General features: G+C 47.6%; 1 protein-coding gene across 1 annotated transcript; it reads left to right on the plus strand.

The window, feature by feature from the left end:
• Positions 1-3213: 3213 nt before the first annotated feature.
• On the plus strand, positions 3214-5672 carry Rnase1l2 (ribonuclease, RNase A family, 1-like 2). Its single transcript, XM_087586852.1, has 2 exons — positions 3214-3261; positions 4964-5672. The coding sequence occupies exon 2, from the start codon at positions 4988-4990 to the stop codon at positions 5429-5431; it is 444 nt and encodes a 147-aa protein (XP_087442978.1). The 5' UTR covers positions 3214-3261; positions 4964-4987; the 3' UTR covers positions 5432-5672.
• Positions 5673-21759: the final 16087 nt, after the last annotated feature.

The following is a 21759-nucleotide window of genomic DNA, read 5'->3' on the forward strand; positions in this document are numbered from 1 at the left end:
TCAACATTCCTTTACAGCACTGACATAATACTCAATGGGTAACGGAAGTAACAACTAAAAAAAGGAAAGCTCACAGGAGGGCCCCTGAGGAGTGGGTTCGCCACTGGTTCAGGGACCATGGAAACAAAGTCCTGATGATGTGTGTATGTTTCCAAACAAGATACAAAGTAAACAGTTACTTCAGGGCATACTGCGCTCTGGCTTACTTGTGGTTTGCAGCCACTCTGAAAACAACTGTTTACAGAGAGTTCTTTACCCAAATGAACATATGGAGAACCTCAAGAGATGTTTTACCAGACTGCATCCATACACTTTTTCAGTATATGCGCTGCTGAAGCGAGCACATTGACACACTGTTTAATCCATGCATGGAGTCACACTAACAATGTCTCCAGTGGACAACTCCACAGCCTTTTGTGGGGTGCAGAAAGAGCGAGGGTGAGAGGGAAGCTCATGTACCCCTACAAGCTGAGCCAGGGTTGAACTGGTGGCTCTCCGAGGTCTGGGACCGTGGCTGGTTCACTTTTTCTAATCACCCCCTGTTAACCTAAGCTTCGATTCCACATTATCTGAATCATGTTACTAAGGTCCCACCACCCCATGTGATCAAAATGAGACGATCTCTCCACCTTCGTTTTAAGGAAGAGGGAGCTGAAGAACAAAGAAAGGGACATTACTTGAGCGATGAGCATTTGGCGTTCCTGTGACCGGAAGATTTCCAGTGTACAACCCAAGTTTTATATCCCATCGGAATGATTCCCAGAAAAGTGAAAACTCATGTTTAAAGTAGTACTGACTAATTACTTAACACCGATTATTTCCATAAATCTCCCAGACATCTGACTTCTCCCTTTTATCATCATATTGTTTCTTGGGTTTAAGCCGCTGCGACTGGCAGCCCGGACTAACTCAGAGCTGGGTGGTGCTTGCTCTTTGAATAGCTGAGGCTGCTTTTCGGAGTTTGCCAGAGGCTTTTCAGACCGGTGTGCTAACTGAGGTTTCTAACGATTGCATGTATGAACTGGCTATAAGATTTCTACCATCACAGACGGAAGAACCTGGCCCACTGGAGATGTCCCAATATACGGACAAGGTTTCTATCCTCCTTCTGAAACAGAGGCGCTCCATCACTGCACTGGCATGTGCTGTTTCAATCCCAACTACCCAGGAAGAAGGCATAGAGGATGCTGTTGACGTGTCTCCAAAAGTTTTACAACACACTTAAAGATAAGTTAAGGGAGGGAGACAGGCAGTGGAAAACGAAAACACCACTTCTGCTTGCACAACCTTGACAGACTTGCATTACAAATCTGATGTCGACCTAGGAACCCTCAAAAATGTCCCTGTCTGAGCGAACGAGGGCTGCTTGGAATTCCTCCCTTCGCAGATTCTGCGATCCCCTAGAGCCTGGGTTCTACACAATGACCATCCACGCTGGACTCTGGCAAGATGCGGAAAGTGAACTGTGGAAATCTGTGAGAACCGAATTGATCCCCACCACACCTCAGCTCTGTAATTAGACGGGAGAAGTTGAGAAGTCCTCTCCCAGGAGCCCCACAACTGTCCTTAGTAGGACTTCCATAGCTAAACCCTGGAGGGACCGGCATAGAAACTCACCTGGACGCGGTACTGGAGATGATGGCTTTGTTTCTCACTCCTTTTTCCTGGTGGGATGGCGAATGGAAAAAAGGAAGTTTCCTTTGCAATCTAGTCGCCATTGCCTGGCCAGGCAAACAGATTGGGGCGGGGTGCAGAGGAGTGGAGGGTGGGCGGTCCAGCCTCAGGTGAATCTTATGGAGGCATTTTCTCGATTAATGTTCCCTCCTTTTAGATAACTTGACCTTGTGTCACTTTCACATAAAACTATCCAGTCCAGACCTCCATGAACTAGAATTTCCCTAGGCATTCCACAGCTGCTAGGCTTCAGGGAAGCTAAGACTGCCTGTGGATGAGGCCCTCACTTCATGCAGAGACTAGCTCCACTCTGGCAGTCCTCATAGTCACAGGAGTCTCTGAGCTCCCCTGAATCTACTCTCTTCATCCTGCATGGAGATGAGGTGACAGTCACAGGGTAAGATCAGTGGCCCCATTATTAAAGCCGCTGGTGTCAATGTTGATCTTTATAGTCTGGCTTGTTTGCAAAGACCCTGACCAAGGTTAACAGGAAGTTTTGTCTGCAGTGTAGGGTCTGGTAGGCTGCTCCTGACTCCTCCACTGCTGCTGCCCCAGTTGAGAAGAAGCAAAGGAGGAAGAAACCTGAGTCTGATGATGAATGAGAACAAGGGCTTTGGTCCTTTTGGATAAGCCTCTCTGTTAACTTGTTTAACCAAAGGCTGAACCTGTAAAAGCAAACAACAATAAAAAGAATTTCCCCAGGAGTCTCATGCTGGGGAAAGAAAGGCCAAATGGGGCCTTGTGCTAGTCAGAGACAGTTGTCTCCTAGAATGAGGTTTCAGACCTGTGTGACAAGTTGTCAGACCACCTTGCAGGACAGACTGGGGCCAAGCCAGGGATGGGTCAGAGATGTGTGGGGCCAGGCTTTATCAGGAATGCTTATTTATGTATACCTTTTGTCATCCACTTCAGTGATGGTAAAGTTCATGTCAGGACCCTGAAGATGGACTCGGGACTCACTGGGGTCTCTTTATTCCCTTTCCAAATTAGCCACATTGAATACACTGCATTTCTCTGCTTCTTGGTATTATTTGTCATTTTAATTGTTCTATTGAGGATGGGTCACTGAGTCTGGCTTGGTAAGCCTGCCCCAACAACTCCACTAGGACTGGAACCCTTCAAGCTGCAGACAGGAAGCCCTCTTATTCTCTCTCCAAGAGAGGCACCGGAATTCTGGCTACCATGGATTTGAGATCTGGAATTCATAGTGAAGAAAGGTTCCCTCTTCCATGATTCCCAGGATCTCTGTGTGTCCTTTGTTAACCTACAGGTACACAGCTTGCTCATAAGTTACAAGGCTTTGTGAAGGATGTGAAGTGGACATGCCCTGGTCACTGTGGCTGCCCTGCTGCCCCTTTGGAATCAGCACTTGGGCTTCAAATGACTTTTCCTTGGAATCCTCTGGGGATTTCCCTTCCAAGTTTACAGTGGCCTTGATTTTACCATTCAGATAAGATTGGCCCATATTTACTCCGCCCAGTTTTCTGGAAGCCAACCCCTTTTAAGCCTTTTAAATTCTGCACCACAGAGACTGGGACTGAAGAAGTTGGCTTCCAATTTGCTCTGGAATTCAAACTAAACGTTTAGGTAAGTGGCCTAGAGGTGGCCTCTGTATCTATTTCTGCTTGAGAGTTAGAACTGAGAGAGTGGAGGCCAGTCACTCTTGACTGACACCAACTCCAGAGAAGCTGGCCCAGGCAAACAGCTGGAGTCCCTGGTGGAGGCAAGGTACAGTCAGTCAGGTATAAAGAACTAGTGGTGTGGGGAGGACAGAGCTCCCAGGCTGGGGAAGGGAGCTTGTGTCTTTAGAATACAACTCAAACCCTGTATACTGCCAGAGTCGGGTAGACCAAGTTCTTCTGTGTTCTCAGATAATGAGAGGACAGCCACAGTCCTGGAGGTCAGTAATGACCCAGGAATACATTTTAGCTATGGCACTTTCTAAATGAACTTACGATAAGGAATTTGAACACTATTAATAAATGTGTTCTATTTTTCAAATATATTTTATATGAAAAAAAAACCAAACAAACAATATTTAGCATTTTGGTAAGAGTTTAGGTGACACATCCTACCACCTAGAGAAAAGAATGGCTTCTCTTCAGTAAGTAATGAAGAAAAACAGTGTCTCATTTGCAAGATCTGTCAGCAGAGGGAAATCCTTCTGGCTTACATAAGAATGGGACAGTCCTGGGGAGGCTGAGGTGGGGGAGTGTGCTGGGGAGGCTGAGGTGGGGGGAGTGAGCTGGGGGAGGCTGAAGTGGGGGGAGTGTGCTGGGGAGGCTGAGGTGGGGGGGACTGTGTTGGGGAGGCTGAGGTGGGGGGAGTGTGCTGGGGAGGCTGAGGTGGGGGAGTGAGCTGGGGAGAATGAGGTGGGGGGAGTGTGCTGGGGAGGCTGAGGTGGGGGGAGTGTGCTGGGGAGGCTGAGGTAGGGGGAGTGTGCTGGGGAGGCTGAGGTGGGGGGAGTGTGCTGGGGAGGATGAGGTGGGGGGAGTGTGCTGGGGAGGCTGAGGTGGGGGAGTGAGCTGGGGAGGATGAGGTGGGGGGAGTGTGCTGGGGAGGCTGAGGTGGGGGAAGTGTGCTGGGGAGGCTGAGGTGGGGGAGTATGCTGGGGAGGCTGAGGTAGGGGGAGTGTGCAGGGGGAGGCTGAGGTGAGGGGAGTGTGCTGGGGAGGATGAGGTGGGGGGAGTGTGCTGGGGAGGCTGAGGTGGGGGGAGTGTGCTGGGGAGGCTGAGGTGGGGGGAGTGTGCTGGGGAGGCTGAGGTGGGGGGAGTGTGCAGGGGGAGGCTGAGGTGGGGGGAGTGTGCTGGGGAAGCTGAGGTGGGGGGAGTGTGCTGGGGAGGATGAGGTGGGGGGAGTGAGCTGGGGAGGCTGAGGTGGGGGGAGTGTGCTGGGGAGGATGAGGTGGGGGAGTGAGCTGGGGAGGCTGAGGTGGGGGGAGTGTGCTGGGGAGGATGAGGTGGGGGGAGTGAGCTGGGGAGGCTGAGGTGGGGGGAGTGTGCTGGGGAGGATGAGGTGGGGGGAGTGTGCTGGGGAGGCTGAGGTGGGGGGAGTGTGCTGGGGAAGATGAGGTGGGGGGAGTGTGCTGGGAGGCTGAGGTGGGGGGAGTGTGCTGGGGAAGATGAGGTGGGGGAGTGTGCTGGGAGGCTGAGGTGGGGGGAGTGTGCTGGGAGGCTGAGGTGGGGGGAGTGTGCTGGGAGGCTGAGGTAGGAGAGTCTCCTGTGGAGCTGGAGGTGGGTGTTGCAGCTCTTCTGAGCATTTGTCTTTTTTTCTCTTCCTTTCCTGTCAGGCTCCTCAGAGCAGCAAAGCCACCATGGGTCTGGAGAAGTCCCTTGTTCTGTTTTCACTGCTTGTCCTGGTGCTTGGATGGGTCCAGCCTTCCTTGGGTGTGGAATCTAGGGAAACTCCGACCCAGAAGTTTGAGAGGCAGCACATTGACAAGAATAGTTCCTTCCCGAGCAGCCCCACCTACTGTAACCAGATGATGAAGAGCAGGGGGATGACCAAGGGGTCATGCAAGCCGGTGAACACCTTCGTGCATGAACCCTTGGAGGATGTCCAGGCCATCTGCTCCCAGGAACAAGTGACCTGCAAGAATGGGAAGAACAACTGCCACAAGAGCAGCTCCACCCTGAACATCACTGACTGCCGCCTGAAGGGCAGCTCCAAGTATCCCGATTGCAAGTACAATACCACTGACAGCCAGAAGCACATCATCATTGCTTGTGACGTAGTCCACTACGATGGTTCCGTGTAGGGCTTCACCTAGGCCAAACCAGTGAGATGTCCATGTCTCCCATCATGGCAACATCTTTCAATCATTCTTTCCCTGAGAGAAATAATTCCATCCAACCAAACATTTGTTCCTGTCCCGTGTCCTGTTCCCAGACCCCTCTCCAGACACAGACAAATGAAGCGAGATGGCCCTCACCAGAGCATGTCCCTTCACCCTTAGACTTTCCCGACTTAGAACCAAATAAAATTCTATCCATTATAAATTGCCCACTCAGAGGTGTTCTTTTAGGCGGTTCACGATGGGGTAAGGACAGCGGGCAAGTCACCTCATTCATTGGTCTGCGTCTTCCCCATTCCTGGCAGCTTTAACTACAGCACTGAAGCTAGAATTTCCTGCCTCTCCACTGAGCATTCATCCTTCCCATACACTCTTCTCTATAATAAAGTCTAACATCTATTCCAGCTCCCGGTAGCTCTGGGCCTCAAGTCCACCCGCTCTTCATACCAATACAGATCGTCTCCTCTACTGATGAGAATCCTTCCAGTCAGAGGGAAGAAGAAAGCTGCCTTTGCCTCTGCCTTTCAGCATCTTCCATCAGGGTTTCTCTTTGAGCTTTCTTTGTCAGTGTGAGAGAAAGGAAGCAGTCAGTCTTGACTTGCAGGGGCTCCTTCCTACTCTCCTGCCTCCTTAGTGTGACTCAGACTTCATGGAACAAATAGGAATGTGTGTGCGTGTGTGTGTGTGTGTGTGTGTGTGTGTGTGTGTGTGTGTGTGTGTGGTGGGGTTGGTTGGGGCTTCAGTTTTAACAACCACAGTGGAAATCAAATTTCAATGATGCTTTTGGGAAAGAGTCACGAAGGTGGCACAGTCTGGTGCATGGATGATCCAGGATTCATGGTTGGGTTCTACATTGAAGGTAAAGAGTGGAGGTATATTTCTGTAAGAACCAGCCACCAGTACTCCTGGACAAACTGTAGAGTTCCTCCGCAGATTAGTCCATCATTTTAGGTTTGTTTGGGTTTTCTTTTAACAATTTGAGTAGCACAGAGCGTCCTGAAACTCAGTAAGTGACCGATGATGGCCTTGACGTCTTGCTTCTCCTTCCCCGATCTCTCAAGTACTGGGCTCTTAGGCGTGTGCCGCTGTGCCCCAGCTATTTGGGGTGGGAATGAACTTCTTCCAAGTAGATGGGTCAGTGGCTAAATGCATTTACTGCTTCCTTAAGGGCCCCAATCTTGGTTCTCAGCACCCACATGACAGCTCGCAATCACCTGTAACTCCTTTTCCAGGGGTTCTGAGGCTCTCCTGGCCTCTGTGGACATATGCACATATCTGGCCCACATAGACCCATGCAGGCACACACACATAAGTAGAAATAAGAAATAAAGAGTTAGGCTTTATGTCTCAGAACAGTTTTAGGTCCACACGCTGTTTCTACACATGGTTATCTTCATAACTAAACACAGAGAACTTGTTCCTCTGATGGGATGGGACAGGCTTTACAACTATGGTGGCTGTGTTCTAAAGTTCATCACATCCACAAGTCACTTTCTAGCTTCTTCTTGCAAGTGTGGGAAGGGCTTATACTAAAAGTCAGTGTCCTTCCTTTTGCCCCTGTCCTGAGTCTACAATATTAGAACATTTGCCCTGGGCCCCTGACTAGGTCTAGACCAACTAGAGCTCCTGCACTTGTTTTTCTATATCTGTGCCACAGCTAACACATGGGGGATAGATTGGTACAGGAGTCTGAATGATAACGGCCCCTAGACGCACATGTTTGAATACTTGGTCCCTCTTGGGTGGAACTACTTGGAAAGGCTTAGCAGGTATGGTGCTGTTGCTAGGTGTTTGTTTCTCCCCTCATGGTAGCCAGCCCACTGAGCACCAGGATAAGCTGGAGGCAGGAGTGTGCTAGGGGGGATTTCTGCCCCCGAGGAGGTGGCCAGGGTCTCTGTGGCTGTGTACAGGTAGCCAGGGCTGTTGGAAGATGCTTCATCTGCATGGTCAGGGGTGGGGGAACTCCAGGGACTTCCTGAGTCTTATTTTTATGTTAAAGAAAGAATAGAATGATTGTAGAAATCTTCCAAGAAAGCAGGAGAAAGACACGCATCTAGGACACTGGGCTCACTCAATAAAGAGGCTCAGGGCTCCAGGGACTTCCTGGGTATCATTACCCTGAGTGTCCGTCCCATGTTTTCTGTAACACAGGACTCAGGCTTCTCACTCAAAGGGTGTTTAATTGTGCCAGTTTCCCTCTACTGCCTGTGACACTCTGCTATGTCCAGGCAAGTGTTTCTGTTTCTAAGACTTCTGAAGAACTAAAAGACAACCTGTGTGTAGTCTCAGATCTTTTTCAAACCTGCGTTAATAAGGGTTCTTAAACGCTTTACCCTCTCTTCTAGCCCATCACCCACCAGAGGTAGTGGCAAGGAAAAGTTAATAGGCCAAAGGTGGATGTGGACTTGTTTAGAAATAGTTCTTTGGGGGGTGTGATTGTTTGCACATGCTTGACCCAGGGAGTGGCACTATAGGAAGGTGTGGCCTTGTGGGAGGAAGTGTGTCACGGTGGGAGGTGGGCTTGGAGACCCTCCTCCTAGCTGCCTGGGGATGCTCAGTCTACCCCTGGCTTCTTTGGGTGAAGATGTAGAACTCAGCTCCTCCTGGACCATACCTGCCTGCATGCTGCGATGCTGCAATGCTCCTGCCTTGGTGATAATAGACTCATCAAGTCTTTCCAGAGAGCTTTTAGAGATGCCAAAGTGCTTCTCTCACTTCCACAGAAAACATGCACACATACACACACACACACACACACACACACACACACACACACACAGGGCGGGGGGGGGTGAGAGAGAGAGAGAGAGAGAGGAGAAGAAGAAGAAGAAGAAGAAGAAGAAGAAGGAGGAGGAGGAGGAGGAGGAGGAGGAGGAGGAGGAGGAGGAGGAGGAGGAGAAGGAGAAGGAGAAGAAGAAGAAGAAGAAGAAGAAGAAGAAGAAGAAGAAGAAGAAGAAATAAAAAGAGTGAGAAAGAAAGAAGAAAAAAGAAAATGGAAGAAAGGAAAGAAGGAAGAAAGGATGGGAAAAGGGGAGAAAAGGGACCCCTAGGAAGACAATCTCTTCAAGTACACCTCTTTCCTTCCAAGAGGCTTCACATGACAGTTCCATCCAGGAAGCCAGATCTTGAGGACAGTGGGCATACCTCGAATCACTGTAGACCTTCCGTCTCCTGCTTTTCCTCAGTTCACCAGAAGTACTTCTTTTCTAGCAAATGGAATGAAAGGCAGCAGCCACTTGAAAATCAATGCAGAAGTACATAGAGAGCTCAACCCTGGAGAACAAGTCTCACAGCAACCAACATGGATCCTTCTATTAACCAATAATGGCAGTCTTGGCTGTCTGTCCCCTAACCTGCTTTGGGCTTTCGAGTCCTGACACCTTTCCTCCTGTCTGTGCCCTGAGGATGACTCTCACTTCTCAGAAAGGCCAGCCTTCAACTGCTCTGCAACTTTACTGCTTCTGTCTGAGAAGTGTCTCAAAATCTTTCCCTTTCTCCCTCTGTCCTGCTAAAAAACTGAGTTTTATGTCGCAATAGAAGAGATCACGACTCTAACTGAAGCCTCTGGGCAAGGCAAAACTTTTCTCTCCATCAAAGGAGTGTGCTCTGAAGGGCAAGCTCGCCAGGCTGGAAGTGCACTTGATTATGGTGACTGTGTTAGAAAAGAATGTCAGTGCAATCTATTCTCACATTAACTAGTTCTAAAAGTTTCATCTGCACAGAGGAAGGAAAGGAGAAGGAGCCAGCTTCTTTACTTGTTTAAATTCTGAGACTGCAGCTGGGCCTTTGAGTAAACAGAGGTGGAGGAGGCTATTTACATTAAAGTCTTTAAGCTGGAGGAAATTTAAAATTAATTCCTTGTCATTGAGGTAGGTTTTATGGTGTTTGTTTAAGTGTCTCTTATACCCACTGCCCACCCCACCTGCCCTTCTTCCCTCTCTGTCTTCAAGCCTCAATATCTCTCTCCCTCCCTTCCTCCCTCCCTCCCTCCCTCTCCCTCCCTCCCTCCCTCCCTCCCTCTCCCTCGCTCCCTTCCTCCTCTCCCTCTCATTATGTACAGTGTTCTGCCTGCTCACCAGAAGAGGACGTCAAGATCCCCATTACAGATGGTTGTGAGCCACCATGCTGTTGCTGGGAATTGAACTCAGGACTTGTGGAAGCCCAAGTCAGCGGGTTCAACCTCTGAGCTGTCTCTCCAGCCCAATAGACAATCTCTTAAGGTTACTCTCTAAACCATGTTTTTATTTAAAAAAAAAAAAAGACGTTTGGTTCACATTTGTATCAGCTTTCGATTTTCTGTTGTTTTTGTTTTGTTTTGTCTATTTGTTTCGTTTTCCTCTTGTTTGTGTTCCAATGTAATCTTAGCTGAGTCTCCATTGCTGAGCTAAACACTCGGTCCCAAGGTTTTCTTCTAAAGCTCTTCCAAATCTCACTGACGGTGCTATACCTCAACAGTAGCAGTCTACCTAAGACTCTGACCTGACAAGACGAAGGAAGAGGGCAAAACCTGAGGAGGCAAGTAAATAACATAGTAACTAGTCAGTAAGGAATTCCCTTTGACAAACCTCTGGGCGTTGTTGGGAGTCCATGAAGTCCAGAGCAATGTATGTTACAGAAATATCCAAGACCTATGGAAATAGAGGAACCATGGACCTTTAGCAAAAAACCTCTGTGTATGCAAACTGCTAGCCACAGCTTCCTCTTCCAAGATGACCGCTGCTCTACAAAGACCCCCTACCCAGATTGGCTACCCTGCCTCCTCGTATGGCTGTGGACAACCAACGCATGTCGTTTCCAGGTTGCTGCTGGCGTGGCTGCATCAGAGCCCACTGGCACTTGAGCACAGCCTTAAGGTATACAGGTCTGTGAAGCTGTCCTTTCCCCATTCCCTCATGACCCCAGTCGGGTTCCCAGGACGGAGCTATGCAAGTCAAAGCAGGGTAAGCCTGTGAGGGAGCTTCTATCTTTGGTTGAGGTAAAAAGACCCATTTTCATCAGGGTAACACCATCCTACTGGCCGTGGTCCTGGGGCAGCACAGGAAGGAGGAAAAGAGGGAGGTCACCAGTATTCTCTGCTTCCTGGTTGTGGATGCAATGGGACTCACTGCCTCAAGCTCCTGCCGTCAGATGTGACCAGAGGGAATCCTGACAATATTGTACGCATTAGTATATTAGTTACTCCTATGATGGGGGGAGGGGCGGATAGCACCAGTGATCAGTGTTGAGTTGGCAGAGGAGTAAGGAGACACTGGGGTGTAAACAGAAGGGGTAAGGATGAGATACGGAAGACAGAGCAATGGAGCAGTTTGGGCTAAAAAGAGAGAAGAAAAGGAATGCAATTAGGTAGCCCAGGGCAATCCCATCTGTCAGGGAACTGAAACACAAAGACAGTGAAAATCAGACGGGCTATGCTATTGGGATAGAAAATGAAAGAGGAGAGAAGGGGCAGACAAGACCAGAGGTGACCAGAGGTTCCCAGCTAAGCTGACATTGCCAGAGGAGAAAGTACTCCATGGCATAGAGGGTGCTGATGGGGTACAGAGTCTTGAGAGTGTGAATGCCTCCTGGGCTAGTGTGGGCTTCAGTCTAGAGCCTCTCAAAGTTCCTGCCTGGGCTCTCAGCTATCTGTCCCGTTCTCTGAAAATCAAACCACCAATATCAGCATGCTTCTGGAGACCAGTGTTGAGCGTTACACCTGCCCCGTGGCAGTCCTGTGCGAGGTGTGTCCTGTCATCACAGGTCAAGTTGTAGGTGCAGCCCTGTGTAGTCCTTGCAGACATCTAGCCATCTACTCTTAGCTAATGTCTAAGTTCCCCCTCAGATTCAGGCTCTGATCAGATCTGCAGGTGAGTGCTTACTGTATAGTTTTGGCTGTGTCTCTTTCTTGCAGCCTAGAGAGTTCTGTTGGCCAGGTTTCAGTGGCTGGGATTGTGACAGGCATCTGAGTTCCCCAGTATCTAAGTCAAGGTTTCTATTCCTGCACAAAACATCAACACCAAGAAAGCAAGTTGGAGAAGAAAGGGTTTATTCAGCTTACACTTCCACATTGCTGTTCATCTCCAAAGGAAGTCAGGCCTGGAACTCAAGCAGGTCAGGAAGCAGGAGCTGATGCAGAGGCCATGGAAGGATGTTACTTACTGACTCGCTTCTCCTGGTTTGCTCAGCTTGCTCTCTTATAGAACCCAAGACCACCAGCCCAGGGATGGTACCGCCTACAATGGACCCTTGATCACTGATTGAGAAAATGCCTTACAGCTGGATCTCATGGAGGCATTTACTCAAGGGAGGCTCCTTTCTCTGTGATAACTCCAGCTTGTGTCAAGTTGACACACAAAACCAGCCAGTACACCCAGGAGTCCTGTTTGTGGAGAAGCTGAGGACACACCTGATCCCAAATCAACAAGGATCTTTTAGAATGGTTTCCCATAAGAGTTCCCATGTGTGCTGAGTAGAGAGGATTTTTTTCCCAGCCTCTTTCCTTCTGCCTGTGTTGCTGCCCCCCCCCCCCCCTTCTTTCTCCAGTCTGCTTCTCTACCATGTAAAATGCTCACTACTGAAAATTCAGTGCAGATTTTCCAGGCTGTCTTCAGCTATGGCTCCCAACAGTCTTGGGGCTTTCCCTTTCTGGGAGCAAGGAGCTCCCCACCCTGAGCCAGTCCATCTGAAATGGGCTCTGAACTTTCCCTTCTGCTTTGCAAATTTCCCCATTGACTTTGCTATTACAGCTTGAGATATTGAGACATCAACCACCTAGCTGAGAGCTGTTACCCAATATGTCCAGCTATTCCCTGGAGGTTGTATTCCCTGGAGGTTGTGGTAGACAGGCCTGCCTGTCCTCCACCAGCTTCCTTCTTGAATTTCCTGGTTTTGATGGCTGGTGGTCATGATTAAGTAAGAATGACTGACTTTTCTGTTTGAAATAGTGTTGGGTGTGGTGTGTGTAGGAGAAAATTGTGTCTGCAACTTGGTTTCTGCCTCAGTCGTCTCAATAAAGTGAAAACTCTTAGAAGTTACAACATGCATATAAACTTGAAACCTTTAGCAAAGACACACAAACACGTGTGTGTGCATATATATATACATGTATATATATATACATATATATAAAATCTCAATTGAGAAATTTTTTTTTCTTTTTTTCGGAGCTGGGGACCGAACCCAGGGCCTTGCGCTTGCTAGGCAAGCGCTCTACCACTGAGCTAAATCTTACCCAACCCCTCAATTGAGAAATATTAATCAAGGACTTTTTTCCCTTTGAGATTGGCTCTTATGAAGCCCCAGCTGATCCTAAATTCCCTCTGAAGCTGAGATAACTTTGACTTCCTGAGCCTCTGCTTCCCAAGTGTTGTGCTTATAGGCACTGCCACTACGCTCCTCTAGGACAGAGGACTTCTATGACCCATATCAGGTTTTCACGTGCAGATACATTTCAAAACATTCAAACCCAAAGCATGAGAATGGACACAGGACAGTCTGCTTCAAGGGAGTATGTGTGATATCACCTTGTTGCTCATAAAGAGAAACTGGGGTGATACCTGGTGGCTTCGCCTATCTGAGGGCCAGCTAGAGCAAATCCACAGCAAATCGAAACCAAAGAGAAGTTCAGAAGTACAGACGCTATCCACTAGTCGTTGGATAAATGTTAGCGCTAACTTTCGTTTTGTTGGTTTGGGACAAGGTCTCACTGTGTAGACCAGTCCGGCCTGGAACTCCCAGAGATCTCTTGTCCTGCAAGGAAGGAAACTGGAGTCAGTATCATACTTGAAGGTACCGGGTCAAAACTTCCAGAGTCTGACTTTGTGGCTTATTCTTCTTACGCATATAAGTGTGGTAAAACTTTGGGGAAAGGTTTCCCATGTGACAGTTATCAAAACAAAGCGTTGGGCATAGCTACCTAGAAACTCCCCAGCAAAGTAGCAAAGCACCTGCGACTTTTGCAGTAAGAACGAATGCTACTGGCTGACACACAGAGCTCAGGGCTGGGGCCTAGAGAGGAAGGATCAGTGATAAGCACAGGGATAGATTCTGTTGCTGGAGGATGCAAAGAACACGGGGCATCTTTCACAGGGATAGGTTCTATTCAGTGAAGGCTGAAGCCCAACATTAGGGCCTAACAATGCTTAAGATGTTGGGGGGATCCAGGTGGACACTGGCCCCCCCTAAATAAATATCGAAGGATCACCAGGTCATTTGATCACTTCCGCCCTGGCATTGCAGGTGACCAGCGCTTATTCATTTCCTTCTTTTGAAGAAAACAGGCCGGTGTAATTGACAAACCTGATTCTCCAGTGCTTACTCTAAGCTGGGCTTCCTACCCTTTGTGGTTCATTTGCATAATGTAGGCTTTCCGTGCCTTCACTGTTACACGTAGTTCTAAATATAACTTCATGCATCTCCTGCCTTGTGAGAACACTAAGCTCCACCCAGGAGGGTGTGTACTATCATGAACTGTGAGCTACCCTCAGATACACTCCACAGTTCCTAAGAATCTGCACCGGAATGAGCACCAGTTTTAGCCAGAATGGGGAGTTCCCAGTCTTGCTCTTTACCAAGTTGTTTTTTTCTACACACTTCTGTGTAAGGCTTTGGATGAAGGACTTCTGGGCTTCAGCCTCCTCCCTACTCACCTGCCTCAACTGCTTCCTGAGATCTGTGGTGGTAGGAATCATTCCAGGAAACTGAAGGACAATAATCAGGCTGTGACTGCTTTCATTCAAAGGACAGGAAAAGTCTCCCCCTGTTCTGTCTATAGCTTGTTGAGGAAGGTCTGGATCCCCTGCATTCAGAACTGTCTGGGATACTGGCATCAAAGTTCAGTTTAAAACTGCTGTAGTCTCTAAGATAAAAATCCTACCAGGAGGCAAAAAAACAAAAAACAAAAACAAAAACAAAAAACAAAAGCCAAAAAAACAAAACAAAACACCAAGATCCAAGCAAAAGTAACATCATTTCACCAACCAGTGGCCCCAGACAGGGCAAAGCTCAGGAAAGCCATGATGATGTATCCCAAGAGAGCTGGTATCAAATAGCTAGCTTCTGAACACGAGACTATTGGCTAAATATTATTTTTAAACCGTTTTGAACTTGTCCTGATATGTTGATCCAGAACCAGCATCTCCCTTTGAACAAGAAGCAGATTCCCGTTTGGACTACGTATCTACTAATGCCCTTGTGTGTTGAAAAGCAATTGCTACCAAAGAAACTGTCATTGTACAGCCTTGGCTGAGGAATCTGAGCTCTCTGTTGATGGGACTGGCAGAGAAGACCTCTGAGGAGGAGGTAGCAGTTTCTCCTGTTCTAGCACAGCACCAGCACTGGTTCCAAGGCTAACTACAAAGGGAACTAGATGGCCAGGCCTTGGGTCCTGTGTTTGAGAAGCTCAAAGGGAAGTACTGGAAACATACATAAAGGAAAACAGTCAGAAGTGGCATCTTTTTAACATTAATGTGCAGCTTAATAAGTCTCTTCCCAACAATAGAAAGGGACATCAATGAACACCTAACTAAAAACCCATTTCTCGCTGGGCTTGAACCTTTAATCCTAGAACTCAGGAGGCAAAAGAGTTCAAGGCCAGTCTTGGTCAACGGAAGTTCCAGGCCAGGGTAGCAAGCAAAAGCAAACAAACAAACAGCTTCTCAAATCTACAGATGGCTTCAGGAGAGACCTATCACCTCCCATTGTACTTCTGGATCAAGAGGAAAGATTTCTAAAAATGGAGGCAAGGCTTCAGTGATACAAGCAGATTGGTTCTATTACCCTCCGTTTCAAAGGATTCCAAGCTTCCTTGGCAGAGAGTTAGAGGTCAGGAGTTATAGTAACCAGCCTACTCCTCATGTGCCCTCAGTCCTGTAAGGGGTCGGTCATGGTTCCACAGTCAGACCTCTTTATCTACCTCCCTCTGCTCAGGGTAATCTTCCCCCAGACCGAGTTGTTGAGCACCAGTTAAGTCAGTATCAAAAGCTGAGTCTATGGAGTCTGTTGCATCAGAAGAGCTTGTCCTCAGGGAAAGAGATTCATCTTAGAAAATGTCCTGAAGGCCTCACCTATCTTGTTGATAAGAGGCAGGATTTTTATCTTTCCTTAATGGGTTTTAGCACAGTTGAAGGTTTCTTAACACACATCTCACGGATACAAGAAAGTCAACTGTCACTTTCTGTGGTTCTCTGTTGAGCTACTGTAAAACCCCAAGCAATGGCTCCTGAACTGGTGAGTCTATACTCTGGACAGATTGTCAGAGGGATTGTGAGCAAACAGTTCATTTTCATGTCTCTTGGCTTCCTTGAAAAGCCTCTGTTTCTCTTTAGGAATACAACCAAGGACAGGTCCTTCTATCCCTTGACGGAGCCTCCATCATCCATCTTTTATTGGCTAGTGTTGAAGTCAAATACTTTTTTTTTTAAAGTCAAGGTCTCACTATGTAGCCCTGGCTGGCCTCGAACTCACAGAGTTCCACCCACTTCTGCCTCCCGAGTGCTGGGATCAGAGATATATGCCACCACACCCTGTCACTTATTTTCTTTTAGATTATCAGCATCAAATTAATTACAACCCTCATGTGTGTTTGGTTGTCCACAGTAATTGAAAAGAATCCTCAGGGAAGAGATGGAGGGTGGGGAGTTTGGAATGGGAGAAAGCATCTCTGTGGCCTCTGTGCAGATGTCACACCCAGTGAGGTCTTTCTCCAGCTCAGATGTCCCTGGTGGACCAAACACAGCCTGCCCCAGGCTTAGAAATGCCTCTGGGGTCACTCATTCCAAGCCACTGGTTAAAACACCCAACACCTCTGGGGTCACTCATCCAGGTTTTGAAACAGTCATCAGTGTTGTCTCTCCAGGGACCGTGCCCCACTATAACTTCCCCAGGACTAGGAATGCAGATGCTACGGATATATCTGAGGCTACTTGTTCCTGCTCCTTGGTGAACAATGGGTGCCCATAACCTTGGTGAGAGAATGGTAGTTAATGCTGATACTCATTACTGGTCAAAGCACCCAGTATAAATAACTCAGCTACGGGCGGGGTGGGTTATCCCAGACTCAAAGAACAAACATGTTGGAAGAAAGAGCCAAATGGAAAAGCGGGTGGGTGAAAACGAGAGCTGAATTCCAGACAGGACAGCTCACAACAGATAGGATTGCCTTCACAAAAATCAAGCCAGTCAACGTCCCGTCATGAGTAGGGGATGGACCTCCAAGGCCCCACCTTACGTGAGGGGCTAATAGCAGTGGATGGCTTCTGAGGGAGCAAAAGAGTTCATCCAGTCAATATAATAAATAACATAAGTGTCAGACAAGGTCTAAAGAGTCCCTGCCGGACAGAAGCACTAGATTACACTAAGGTAAAAGACAAGACTTCAAGGGTTGGGGATTTGGCTCAGTGGTCGAGCACTTGCCTAGCAAGCGCAAGGCCCTGGGTTCGGTCCTCAGCTCCGAAAAAACAAAACAAAACAAACAAACAAAAAAAAAAGAATAAAGAAAAAAAGGAAAAGACAAAACTTCACAGGGACAAATGTCTTCCCCTTGGGGACCGACAATAGTATCCAAGTTTAAAACTAGTATTGGGTGGTAATGAGAACCTTCCTTGGCCTTGAGTGCTAGGTTGGTTAGTCGTTGGGTATTCATTCCTGTGAGGAGCAAACCAGGAAGCAAGAGATCAGAATGAGATCTAACATGAGGAATGTGTCTCCATATTGGAACTCAGAGCGAGTCACAGCTTAGTGGAGACCTAAAAGAAGAGCGGGTGTTGAATAAATAAAATGGAGAGGAAGAGCTCTCCAGGCAAATGCCCACCCATGAGAACAGACCCAGCTGGCCAGCCCTGGGAGCCCAGAGGACCATCCGACAGGAGTAGATCACTGGAGAAGTCAGGGAAGAGAGAAGCAAGGAGACCAGATCAAGAAGCAGCTTGAATTTAACCCTGAGGATTAAAGCCTTTTAATTACAGGGTCAGATCACTCAGTAAGGCAGGAAATGGATTAAGTGTGGATTAGCCCGAGAGCAGGGAGATTATACAAAATGCAATCATAGTAAGAAACCCGGGAGGAATTATAATCCCGTGAAATATGAACTGGGAATGAACAGCAGCAGAAAGCCAAAACTGCCAAAGAAGCCAACTCCAGAACCTGCCTGACAGGTTCCGGGCATCGGAAGAAGAGGAGGAATCTAACAGAACAGAGTTAGACCCCTGTTTCACTGACCACTCTCAACAACACTGAGATGAGCAAACTCAGAACGGTTAAATAACCTATCAGAGCTCATGCTAGAGAGTAATCTATTTGATATTTAACTCAGGTCATCTAAACAGAAAGGACTGGGAGTTTATTTTCACATGTCAATATTAGGCATTAAAGCATCCAGTAGGAACTATAAGAAATACGCATCTTCAGATATCAAGGCCAGATGTGGTGCATGCTGTCTCTGCAGAGGAAAGGGAGGTCTCTGGAAGTGGTGATCCTGCTGACTCATTTGCACAGAGAACACAGGAGCACATGCTGTGCAATGAGAAATGGGTTCCTAGGAAGCACTCTTGCCTGGGCTTGCAGCAACTCAGGGCGGAACTGAGAGCCTGGTGTCCCTGCCTTTACCTCTGACTTCTTCTTTCACTTGGGTCACTCTCCTCTGCACACAGGCACGTCCCAGCACCTGTCTCTAATGCAGAAATAACAAACTTCTCTCTTTCCTCTTCCAGGCTGAAACCATTCTCTCCACTCTGAGCAAGGACTGAGGCTGCAACAGGGAGGCTGCAGCCTGAAGCAGGATAACCATCTTTTGGGAACCAGACTGCCCCCTTTAAAGGATAAGGGTCTAAGGAACTTCTTTGGGCCACCTTGAAGGACAAGAAATGTTTGATTATTTATACTTCTTGTCCCCTACTCCGACTCTTCCTCTGTTCAGACCACATTCATTCATGCTCTGAAGACAGACTTGAGATCATGGGACCCTTCATCCAGTCCTCTACTCCATGCGTCACACTGCTCAAATCTTTCTTTTTCATCACCAAGCACCACTTTAATTGGCTCTTTGGGGACAGGTGGCAAAACTATTCTGTTAGGAATCCAAAAGGTAGATCTTTGGCTTTAAAACTCTAGTAACAAATGACTGGGGCGGGGGGGGGGGTGTGTGTGTGTGGTGGATTGAAGCCTTTTCTATACAAATACAAATGTAAAACATTGTACCACTTGCAGGCATAATGTTTTTGTGTGCAGTGTAAAAGTTACCCTTGTGTCATTATTCAAAGGCTGATTTCTCTGCCCTCATATCTTGTTTCAACCCCAACACAGCATTGCAATGCTTATATCAAGGAAGGGCCAGTCTCAGGCTGGAGAGATGGCTCAACGGTTAAGAGTGTTGACTGCTCTTCCAGAGGTCCTGAGTTCAATTTCTAGCAACCACATGGTGGCTCACAACCATCTGTAATGGGATCTGATGCCCTTTTCTGGTGTGTCTGAAGACAGGTACAGTGTACTCATACACATTAAATAAATAAATCTTTTTAAAAAATGACCAGTCTCGGGTTGGGGATTTAGCTCAGTGGTAGAGCGCTTGCCTAGCAAACGCAAGGCCCTGGGTTCAGTCCCCAGCTCCAGAAAAAAAAAATGACCAGTCTCAAGTTTGTGTAAATAATGCTTACTATTTATTCTATGCCTTGTCAATAAATGCTGATCACCCAATGGCTGAACAAAAGAGAGAATAAGGTGGGACTTCTGCCATTGAGGGAGAGGAGGAGGAGGAGGAGGGGAGGAGGAGGGGAGGAGGAGGAAGAGGAGGAGGAGCAGGAGAGGAGGGAGAGGAGGAAGAAGAGGAGAGGAGGAAGAGGAAGAGGAAGAGGAGGAGAGGAGGAAGAGGAGGAGAGGAGGAAGAGGAGGAGAGGAGGAGAGGAGGAAGAGGAGGAAGAGGAGGAAGAGGAGAAGAGGAGGAAGATGAGGAGGAGAGGAGAAAGAGGAGGAAGAGGAGGAGAGGAGGAAGAGGAGGAGGAGGAGGAGAGGAGGAGGAGGTGGTAGTGGACGTGGTAGTTTTGGAGGAGTTTTGGAGTTGGAGTCACAAGGAAAGTGTCCAGAGACTGTCCATGGAAACAAACCTGAAGTCTGAAGAACCAGACCAGTAATAAAATGCCAGTATCATGGAAATTCAGTTAGACTAGTTTAGGGGTTAATATAAATCATTAAACTGCCCAGATAATGAGATGAAGCCTTAAAATAAATCTTGGTTTTTCCATGTGGTTGTTGGAAACTAGCTAGAATAAAGACATACGGCTGCCATATTAATTCACTGTTATGTTTATATTAAAAAGAACTCGCTTTACAACCACTGTTCAGATCTCGAGCACCCACATAAACACTGGGTGGGACTGTAATTCCAGCACTCCTGTCACATCCAGAGGAAAAAAATGTTTTCATATAATACACCGCCGCATACCTCCAGCTCTTACATTCTGTCTGCACCTTCTTCCACAATGTTCCCTGAGCCTTGACAAGAGCGAGCTATCCGTGAGCCTTCTTTGAGCATTGGGTAACCGTGTTACTTCAGCAGTCACTTTGTTTCTGAGTTATTCCAGCACCAGGCACCATCCACTGTAAGCTTTTCTCCATAAGTAAGGCAGGCAGCAGGAGTACTAGCAGCAATGGTCTATGTGCACAAGAAGCGCAAATGCTTAGACGGTAACTTGACAAGCCGATCACATCCATTGAAAAAGACAATCACAGTTGTTTTCCTAGTCGGTCCCTGTGAGCCTCCTCACCAGAGGTTTCCCCACTGGCTTTGAATACCAGATATGAATTCTCTCCTGTGGAGAGGACCTTACATCCAACTATAAAGTTATTGGCTGTTCTTATAATAGTCCATGCCAGTATTGTATCAGCTGGCACATCTTACCTTATGTTGATAGCGTGGTATACAGGTCCGCAGCCAAGTAGAACTGCTGGCAGCAGTTCTCCTCCAGCAGCCAGAATAGATAGCATCTCTTGTGCTATGAATATCAGCCAGGAAGGAAGGAGCTTCTCCTTCAGCAATAAGGTCCTACCATCTAGTTCTGGTGTCCAACTGTATCAGCAATAGGTTTTATTGTTTGGGGGGCATCTGGTACACCTCTGACCAACAATTCATAAGGAGTTAACCCACCGCTAGCACTGAAATTATCAATTAAAAATTATATGGCTTTTTGACACCCCTTTTTCTTGCCTGATGTTAAGATGCCTTCGTTCAACTCTATTGTTTTACTATTAATTTTAGACATCTTTCCAACTATGTAAGACATTCAGAAGTTAACATTAGGGGTTGGGGATTTAGCTCAGTGGTAGAGCGCTTGCCTAGCAAGCACAAGGCCCTGGGTTCGGTCCCCAGCTCCGAAAAAAAAAAAAAAAGAAGTTAACATTAATTAAGAGATTCGTGTAATGAATTTCTTTTATTAAAGAGGAACAAGATCTCTGGAAGCCCACTGTCATCTATTCCAGCCAAGGGTGAGTTGATCTCGAGAGTTTGGTCACTATAGCTCGCATTAATCTATGAAACATCATATGATGAACTAGAGGTGAGAAGTGTAATGGATCCAAGCACAGAGCTCAGGAGATGAGAAAGCCGCCTTTCCCCACTCTGATCTGTGTGTGCTGTTGTCACTTGTTACCTTGGGTGTGATCCTATCCTGTGAAACAGGAGCAGGAGGATGTCATGTTTCATGTAGCAAGACCCTACCACAAAAAATAAATAAATAAATAAATAAATAAATAAAGGGAGGTACCCTACAAAACAGATCACACTTGATCACGTGACCAAGCAGCGGCATCTCTGGTGTTTATCCAAGTAAGTGGGAAGCATGTCCGTGTGCTTCTGTTTGCCTAGACTCCTTCCCACATGTGTGCAGCAGTGTACGTAAGTGATCAAAGGGCCCAAGCAAACAGCCTAAAGGCTTAGTAAAGCATTATTTCGCCCACAATTTCAGAGATTCTGTTCACAGTCCTTGTCTCTGTTGGTTCTGGGCCCATAGTTGGCAGAAGACAGTGGTGAGGGCAGGTAGACGATGTGGCTATGACCTCATGGCTGACAGGAAGCACAGCACACCGGAAGGGGCCCAGGGAATAGTCCCCAAGGACACTCCTTCAGCAACCTTCTCCTCTAACTGGGTATGCTCCACGCCCTCCTTTTCACCCTCAGATTATGAATCCATCAAGGGATCAAGCCACCCAGCCGGTCAGAGCCTCAGAATCTAAGCATCTCCAGACACCCCTGAGAGACCTTTTTTCTAATCTCTGAGGTATTCCTCAATCTCATTAAGTTGACAATCAAGATTAGCCACCACAAG

The sequence above is a fragment of the Rattus norvegicus genome, chromosome 15, assembly GCF_021556685.1.
Source record: "Rattus norvegicus strain SHRSP/BbbUtx chromosome 15, alternate assembly SHRSP_T2T, whole genome shotgun sequence".
Lineage (NCBI taxonomy): Eukaryota > Metazoa > Chordata > Mammalia > Rodentia > Muridae > Rattus > Rattus norvegicus.

What these genes read in the sequence shown, in the direction of transcription:
- Rnase1l2 (XM_087586852.1), top strand. Translation starts at nt 4,988, where the DNA reads ATGGGTCTGGAGAAGTCCCTTGTTCTGTTTTCACTGCTTGTCCTGGTG.